A 9,877-nucleotide genomic window follows, 5' to 3' on the forward strand; every position below is an offset into this window, starting at 1 on the left:
AACCTGAACTTCAACTTTATTTATTTATTATTATTTCCCATCCAACCTGCGAAAATGTCTTGGGCTACTTTATGATGTTGATGTAGGCTATATCAGATTCTAATAGGCTACAAGTTAAGAATAAAGTATTATTTACTGTATATGTAAGAATTATTATATTGATTTGTTCAGACAAAGTTGTGCAGTAAAGGAGACCTCTGCTTCTCATGTTTTCATAAGTTGACAGGTATTACTGTACTTGTTTTGCATGTTAAATTGAGGCAGATCTGTTGCCATGGAGATCCGACGCACTCTGTGTCTATTGCTCGGCTTTTAAAAAGCCTACAGTGAAGAAACGAGAGACTGGCTATTTTGTACGGAGCTCCTGAGCTGGGAGAACACACCTTTTTTTTGTTCTTTGTGTCGAAACAAAGACGGTAGAGCCTGTATTTTTTTTTGTTTATTTGTTTATGTTTAAAGGGTGTCAGCCAACCAAGTGACTAAGAACCTTTGCAGTGAGGCATAGACAGTGAAGGTTATCGGGTTTTGTGTGTGTGACACTGTGTAATTGACTGTACTATTATGTGAAGTCTGGTGTTACCGCAAGTAAATCCTATCACTATTGAACATCTTATTATAAAAAAAAATGTAACAATAATTAAAACTTTCAGTATACTTTAGGGTCTGTGTCTTGTTTTTACTGTGAACCTGAACAATAAACACTCAATTGTTTTGCAATCTGCCTCCTTGTTGTTTTGTATACCGCCTATCAGTCACTGATGTTCTGCCCATTATTAATGGTGGGGTAGTCGAAACATAGAATTGATAATTTAACCTCTTGTTTGATTAATAACTCAATTCCACTAACGCACTACAGCAGGGATGCATAGATGTAACAATCAAGCGATATTCTTCAAAATAAAGTCACCGTCTGAATAAGAATGCTTGGCACAAGCGTTTCACTAAAAGTAGGTGTGAAAATACTGCCAAGAAACAAATTCAAATGAAAAAACCTGAAACTGACACAAAAAAAACCTGTCATATGCTACTCTACTATCAACAGACTACAACAAACCACGGAAGAGAGAGAAGTAAGTGCAAATGTAAACATGCTTTTTTTCTCATTTTTTTGCATTGTGAAGCCAAGATAAATGAAGCACAAGAGCAACATGTCTGATCTGTTTGATTTAAGATGCTAAAACATCCAAACCGGTAACATCGCTTTCACTTCTGTCCTCCATCTACTGCATTTGTTTACAATAGTGAATGTCCTGGTGTGACGTCACGCACGCGCGCTCTTCCGGGTAGAGGTCTCGGAGGTTTTTGAAAACGGTCTAACCACAAATGTGCCTTTTTTTCCACTTTATAAGTGACGAATGTGAATGAGACTTTCAGGACATGTATAGAAAGTTTAGCTGCACTCAACAATGACTTTTTTTATGTCATTGCACCCCACCTTTAAAAAAATGTTGTGGTTTACTTTGAAAATCAAAAATCAAATGATGGCAAACAATTGCAGTATATGTTTGCTTTTACCAGTCCAAAGCACTTGATCATGTCTGTACATTGAGCTAAGCTTATTAACTAACTGGTACCTTATGATACCCACTGCTTAAGGTGTGTTAGTGATACTGATACAAATAGAGACTACTATTTAATCAACTATTTACTACACAGTTATATTTCAATTCCCATATTATATATATATATATATATATATATATATATATATATATATATATACACATACACCACCCCGTCGATATATCGCGGGTGTCGGGATCCAATACAAATCTGCTATATATCGAGGGCCGCGATATAGCGAGAGACCCATAGAAAAACAAATAGGCTAACAACAAATACTGTACAACCATCCCCTCGTTTTATCAGGGGCGTAAGGGTCCAGTATAAATCTTCTATGCAACACGCTTTTTCTCATTTTTCATCTAAAAAGCAGCACACCGTGTTATTGTGTTATGATAACATATATATATATATATATATATATATATATATATATAGTTAGATTTATAAAATAAATCAACAACCACATGTTCATGACAAATGATGTTCCCTCTAATAATCAAGGACATAAAAATATGCCCATGCACCAATGAAGATAAAAGTAGTGATACACCAAATCAAAGTCTTTACAAAGGTAGTTCATCATGCAGTATTCGTTGAAATCATAATAATGCCTCTTTATTTTCTTGTGCAACACCCTTTTGACCTATATAAGTAATCTTTTACCATCATAATGATGCTGACTTACTCTAATGAGCCATCACATTTTATGAGCTTACTAAGACTTAATAGACACCCACGGGGACACATGACGCGCGTGTACACACACACACACACACACACACACACACACACACACACACACACACACACACACACACACACACACACACACAGTTACTTACTGTTATTACATACATTAGGTTAATAGAGCACTTTACACTCTTTTAAAGTGTAACCCATTTTTGGTACTGCCAAGTGTATTATTTACAGTATTATACAAACTGAATATATTGAGTCTAATCCACAGGCAGATATATAATCTAAGTCAATATCATTGCTTTGGTTGCTACGCATTCAAAAGGTGTACACTGGGGATATATAAGATTTTTTTTTCTTCACATAACAGAATTTAAACAATATTTTAAGCTATGCAGATTTAAAAGAATATGTATTTGTGTTTTTAAACAGGCAATCTTTAAGAAACACATGGGAAGGCAAGACAGGGAAACACTTTCTCGCTCAAGTATTTTTAGACATGCAAAACTGGATGACCTCATTTATCTAAATACCTTGGGACCAGGTTATGCCTTTATGGTAAGGTCACTATGATGCATTATGTAACTACATGGTTTGAGGGAGTACTCTGATTGGCTATCAACCACCGGCTGCCGCTTCATCATACAAACTTAACACATCACTTCACACTAAAATTCTATGAACTGTAAAATGACGTGTTGTATAACTACGAGTAAGAGCACTATTCAAACTATGTTATACTTCTAATATAAACATGTCTGTGTTGTGGATTACATGTATAGTATAAAAATAATTTTGAACTACGTTTTTTAAACCTGAGCCAAAATGGGACTTTGTTTAAAATTATCAATCCCTCCTGATTGATTCTGGCAGACTGAATAGCTTTGCAAAGATAGTATGAATCAATCAATCAACAGCTGCTGCCACAGTGGCCAAAGTAACTAGCATTTAGATCTAGAAATAACAGTAAAGGCTACAGGGCCTTGTTAAGCTTCAGTACAGCTCAAACGCTAATTTGCCACAGAACGAAACTGACATTGACCTGTACTTTCAAAATGCCTGTCGACTGTATTTCATTTTAAATGAATAAAACAAGCCATAAAGTTACTGCTTAAGTATCATGAAAATGATTTAGTTAGTAATACAATGTTAATTCTAAGTCTAAAAGTGTATGATTTGCTCTCTTCAAAATCATGAACTATTAACACTGATTTAACACTCATTTCTCAACCAGTGTCAGGCCATGGCACCATTGCTAAACCATGCAGTCTACACATTTTCATTGTTAGACCATAATGTTTTAAAACATAGTTCTGGAACACAACCAGTTATTGTTACACAGTATCATGAGTGGACACTCATGGCCAACACAGATACCATGGTAACTAAATGCCTGGGATGCATTGCAAATACACCCATCCCTCGTTATATCGCCCCTCGCTATACTGCGGATTCGGATATACTGTATCGCGGTCCTGGAGTTGGCTCCCCATTTTTACAGTCTGCAATAAACATAGGCAATTGCACTTAGAATTACTGTTTGTTTTGTTTTGTACTGCACATCACAAACAAAAATATACAAAACAAAAAAAAACAAACAACTAATATCATACTGTTATCATATATGCACGCATTGTGTGGTCCAGTGGTTAAAGAAAAGGGCGTGTAACCAGGAGGTCCCCGGGTCAAATCTCACCTCAGTGACCCTGAGCAAGTCACTTAACCTCCTTGTGCTCCGTCTTTCGGGTGAGACGTAGTTGTAAGTGACTCTGCAGCTGATGCATAGTTCACACACCCTAGTCTCTGTAAGTCGCCTTGGATAAAGGTGTCTGCTAAATAAACAAATAATAATAATAATAATAATAATAATAATAATAATAATAATAATAATAATAATAATAATAATAATAATAATAATAATAACACAAAGCAAATTAAATATCTACTTGCTGAAGCAGTTTTTATTTTAGCCAACAAGGTGTTCACTTGTGGCAGCAATGCACTAGCAAACTTCACAGGGCAGTGGCGTCAGCTCCCTAGCAACAAGCCTGTTGGGAGTGGATTCTTTCAATGCAGCGGGTTTGGGCATTTGAGAAAGGAGAGGAAGACTCATGAAATTAATTGGAAACTGAAGTTGATGAGAAGCAATGAACCTCTGCTGTATGAATTAAAATGGTGTGCGGGTTGCGTAGAGGACTTAAATTGGACCCTTACGCCCCCGATAAAACGAGGGCGTGGTTGTACAGTATTTGTTATTAGCCTATTTGTTTTTCTATGGGTCTCTCGCTATATCACGGCCCTCGATATATAGAAGATTTATATTGGATCCCGACACCCGCGATATATCGACGGGGTGGTGTATATATATATATATATATATATATATATATATAATATGGGAATTGAAATATAACTCTGTAGTAAGCAAAACTGGATAACCTAATTTATCTAAATACCTTGGGACCAGGATATGTGTTTATGGTAAGGTCACTAAGCACTTGTTTGTTTTTGTTGAGCTAGCAACCACTCAGTCTGTTTCATTAACAAATAGAACATAATGTGTCAGTGATTTTCAAGTCTCATACACACATGATATCTGTGAATACATCTCCTTGCTGTATATTTATTTGCACTGGGCCCTTTTTTTCTGACTCAATGTCTTACACTGGAATCACATTTTAATGATGGGACCCCATCATTATAACAAATACCATACACTTTTTATATCTGTTTTTGAAATATCACATTGGAATATTTCATGTTTTATTTGCCTCTGAGGATAATAATGGGTTAAAATGGGCAGGCAGGATAACTCAAGGCTGTACTACAGAGCAATCACAAACTCACCATCATGTCTGTCAATCACACCCTCCCTTTTGTTCCTTATTTTTATTTATTATTATTATTTTTTTTTAATACTAATTTTCCTTCTCACTCAGAAGGGTCACATTAAAGACACTGGCTATATTTATAACAACTATAATTGTAGTAAGAGAGAGGTACCATTGTATTAAAATACTTTCCAAAGATTCAATGCTATGATCTGAATGACGGTAAGCTAAGGTTTTTCTGACTAAGCTAAATGGAGAGCTCTGTTGCTGACATTTCAGTGGTTTTAACAGCAACAGCCTTGACTTTATTCTGTAATTTTAATTTGTATTTATAAAGAACGTACAGTAAAAAAAAAAAAACAGATGAACCAGTTTTGAGATTGTTCCGAGTATGTCGTGAAATTCCTAATAATGGGCTGTTCTTTTGACAGTCGTGGGGATGGCCTGGTGCAGCTCTGCGCCCTTTCCCTGGTCGGCTTTTTTTCTGTTTCTTGATACCAAGTTTCATTTGCTCTGCATTATTTGTTCTGAAGTTGTGAGATATTACAGGAGATAAGAAAGTATACTTCTGTCTCACTAAGATGATGATTCTTCAAATTGTCCCTTGAATTTGATGCATTTTGACCCATGGAACGGTGTAAATCGTACAAAACTGGCACTGGCCTATCCCCTCCAGACGTTCCACGCTTGGAACACTCATTTCCAAAATCCAGAAAAAATAGCACGATGACGGACACTGACCAAAAATTCTGGAAAAAGAATGGTACATTCTGGGTGCCCAAAGTCTATGTGATAATGACGTCATCACAACAAGTATAACAACATGATCAGCAGTCAACATAACCATGTATTTAAGTCTGCAAAATAATATTTGGAAATATTGAAACCAGAAATCCTATACAGGGATCTAATAGTTGTAATTAATTACACTAACATACACTGTTATTTGTTGGATTTTCATAATGTGGACCTTTATTAATTATTTAAACAGTGGCAGTATTTAGATTAGATGGGCTGTTTTTCTTTTCTTTTGTTTATGTAAAAAGGGTTCAGGAGACTTGTCATGTGTGAAAAAGAAAATACATTTAGTTATGAAATTGATGCCACATATTCAGACCACTAAAAATCCCAGATGAAAGTGTAGCAAAATGATTAAGGTCAAGCCAGGAATCCTGAGTTATACGCATATCCATAAGAAATAGAGGTGCAATGTTTTGTTCCCAGTGGACGCCTTGATGTGTCTTAGTTGCAAAGCTGACTGATTAATAAAGAGTTAATTTAATGTGACCCGATTTGATTAAGCCTGACTGAACTAGTGCAGGGGAAATAACTAGTTAAAGTAGAGAGACTGAGCTTTCTCTAGAATATATATATATTGTTAACAAATGATTGTTAACAAATAACAAATGAGTGAATAAGTGAGTGAGTAGCCAATACCACTAGTTTGTCCAACATACCCATTGTTTTCAAGTGCAGTGAGTCAATAGAAAGACAATATCTTTCTCTTATAACTGCAAAAGCAGAAGATCCTGATTAACCATTGCCGTTTCCTTTGTGCATATGCATTTTAAACATGTTTAAACCTGATTTGCTGAAACATTTCACAAGATTACAGCCTGCCAATAAGATTAAAACAGCCCCCCTATTCTTGCAACCAATATTTTAACAATGTAACTGTCTTCAAAGGTGTAACAGGGCATTGACAGAGAGCAAACCGGCAACCCCACACACCATAAGCGAACATCTTAACCACTGCACAAAACAGACAGGATCGTTTGCACCAGCAATGATAGAGCTTTTAACACTCACCAGCAGGGGGTCAGTGTTAAAAGTGGTGAGTTTTAACAGCTCACCAGCAGGGGTCAGAGTTCTTATTGTAGTGCATATTCCCATTATAATAACTAAAAAAGATTCCCTAAATTAAATGATTGTGTAAATTATTTAGATTCTTAGGAGTAAAATGTTGAGAATTTAGCCATTTGTAAAAAAAAAAAACATTGAAAAAGCCATGTAAATAGTATATGAAGCACTGATAAAGATAAGTTGTTAGGGGAAAAAAAGTATAATATGCAAGCCTTTAGCAACACAGCACTAGCAAACATGTGATTAATCAAGTAATCGTTTAAACTCGGATGATTACTCGACCAATAGAAAATGTCAAGATTAAACACCCTAATATATATTACTCGCTCAAACGAGTCCATGTAATCATCTACACTGTAAAGGCAAATATTTAAGAATTAAACATTAATCAAACTGAACAGATACAAAGGAAAAGCAGGTGTAAACAAAATAAACTTTACTTTGTAACTTAAATACAAAAAAAGATTCTGCAATAAAATCAAGGCGTTCAAAATGACAGATGCCTACAAAACACTGAAATACTTTTAAATTAACCACAGCAAGGAAGCTTTATATTATTTTCCACTGTTAACAAATTCGACATATTTATGTTCATCTGTTAACGTGTTCATTGTCTCATCACCTAAGTAGCTTTCCTTGAAGTAGTTTTATTTTTCCAATCACTGCTTTAAATGTTGCTGCTTGGCAAACATCTTGGAAATGCAATCCTGACATTACTGGATATTGATTTCGTCGTCAAAATGAATTAACATAAAATAACTGAGTAGATGTTCTAATGGAAAAGCTGCAGTACTAGTACATACAGTAGTAGGGTTATATGATTCTAAAAATAAAATACACTACAGTATATATAATGAATGACATTTTTGGTTTAAAAAAATGTCATGGTCTATATTTTCAATACATTTACAACAGTCTTTAATTAACCCCTAATCAATAACCCGAGAGGTATTTTCTGGAAACTTACTGTATATCGTACACTTTCCGAAAAATATGTAGCGCCTACGCAATGCCGTAAAGGTTTAACAGTGTTTTACAAAACGATATACATATTGTTTTTTGGACTGATGTTAAATATATATATATATATATATATATATATATATATATATATATATATATATATATATATATATATATATATATATATATAATTTGAGTAACACATTAGTAATGATTATTACTAGAACACTATTGTTGTAATAAACGTGTACAGCTTCTGTCCCACTTGCAGATCCAGATCCAATGAACACTTCAGCAGTTTGCAAGTCATAATAAAGGAAACACAAAATAACGTACTGCTAAAGTTTCAATTTCAGGGTGTTTTTGTCCATTTCAGTAAATACACTGACTTACGAAAGATGTCACTGTGAACACAGAGAACTTGTTGTGTCGGGTTACTTTTAAAAAGTAGCATGATGTTAGCTATTGGCATGCTGAGCAAAAAGTACCACAGTAGTGCATTTCTGATACACCCACCCTACAAAAGTAGAAACAGTGTATTTAAAAAAAAAAAAGAAAAGAAAATCAATCAGGCTTTCCTAAATGTAAACAGTTAGGCGGTGTCTTAGGTGAAAAGAGTAGCAAATGTTCTTTTATGCACGCATACATTATTATTAGTAGTAGTAGTAGTAGTAGTATTATTATGAATAGCGTCAAGAAACAAGGTGATGTACTTACTGGTGCTGTTGTATTTAACCCCATTGAAAAACTCTGGGCACGGCCGTTCCACCAGTTGACCCACATTACTCTTTGGCCAGCAAGTTCCTATCTGATCAGTCGTGGCATTACAATATAGACCTTGAAAATACAAGAAAACGAGAGAGCATGTTGATATTCTTGAATATGCCTTTATAACCCTATTCTCGACAATAGAGATTAGATAGAAAAAAAGCTTCAGTTTCAACTCTTACCATCAAAATCCACAAAGGAAAACGATGCACTTTCAAAGAAATTGTCCTGCCAGGCATTATTTAGGCTGCAGTTGGGATCAAACTCATCAATAAGGATTTGGAAAATTGCAGCATCCATTTTTTTAAAGAAAAATATATTTAAATATGTACAGATTATATGCAATCCAGTACGAAGCAGGTGTTCGTTTAGACCCCAGACTTCTATCGTACTATATTTACGCGCGCTGTGTTTCTGTCTGTTAAACAATCTCGTATCTCTCTTCCAGACTACAGATGCACTCACAATACTTCAGCTGTAAAGCGCCACAAACAGCATCCAATGAAAGCCGCGCAGCTGCCTACAGACTTGCCCCATCATTAATTCCATGTATTCACTCCAGGAATTTAAATATCAACACAAATCAACATGCTTTCCTCTCCCAGGTAAAGCATCACTTTGATCCCCGAAAATGTAAAAACATCTCTATGGGTGCGATAACTTAACTTAGATACCAAGGTCTATGTCTTAGGAACGTCTTCGGTATGACTATGAAACTCGGTTTTCTTAAGAGATTAGATATTATTAGGCGGTGTTTGTTTCTGCTCAACTTCACTAGGCTCAATATTATATATATATATATATATATATATATATATATATATATATATATATATATATATATATATATATATATATATAGATAGATAGATAGATAGATAGATAGATAGATAGATAGATAGATAGATAGATAGATATATCAATCACACTTTTACTAATGTTGCACAGCTAATTTTGTGCGTGTGTGCACGAGAGAGAGCGCTCCAGCGGCTGCAATGAATTAAATAGTGATGCTTAAACTCTTCCACGACATTTTAAAGTTTGTAATACCATTTTGATAATTCTGCATTTTTTTAAATATCTTTTTTTATAGCATCATTAAGCCATTATAAAAGATGCAGATCTTTCCAAAAAAACGAAATAGTAATCATTTTTATCACCGAGCAGTTAACTATTTTCTACTGATGTTT

General features: G+C 34.7%; 1 protein-coding gene across 1 annotated transcript in view; it reads right to left on the bottom strand.

Moving 5' to 3' along the window:
- Positions 1 to 9,146, bottom strand: part of LOC117435756 (corticotropin-releasing factor receptor 2-like) — a 107,630-nt gene extending 98,484 nt beyond the window's left edge. The window contains exons 1-2 of the mRNA XM_034059170.2: positions 8,870 to 9,146; positions 8,637 to 8,756 (exon numbers count right to left, since the gene is read on the bottom strand). Coding sequence (XP_033915061.1) covers positions 8,637 to 8,756; positions 8,870 to 8,987 — 238 coding nt within the window. The 5' untranslated portion in view covers positions 8,988 to 9,146. The remainder of the gene's footprint in view (positions 1 to 8,636; positions 8,757 to 8,869) is intronic.
- Between the last annotated feature and the right edge of the window lie 731 nt (positions 9,147 to 9,877).

Source organism: Acipenser ruthenus, chromosome 3, assembly GCF_902713425.1.
Source record: "Acipenser ruthenus chromosome 3, fAciRut3.2 maternal haplotype, whole genome shotgun sequence".
Lineage (NCBI taxonomy): Eukaryota > Metazoa > Chordata > Actinopteri > Acipenseriformes > Acipenseridae > Acipenser > Acipenser ruthenus.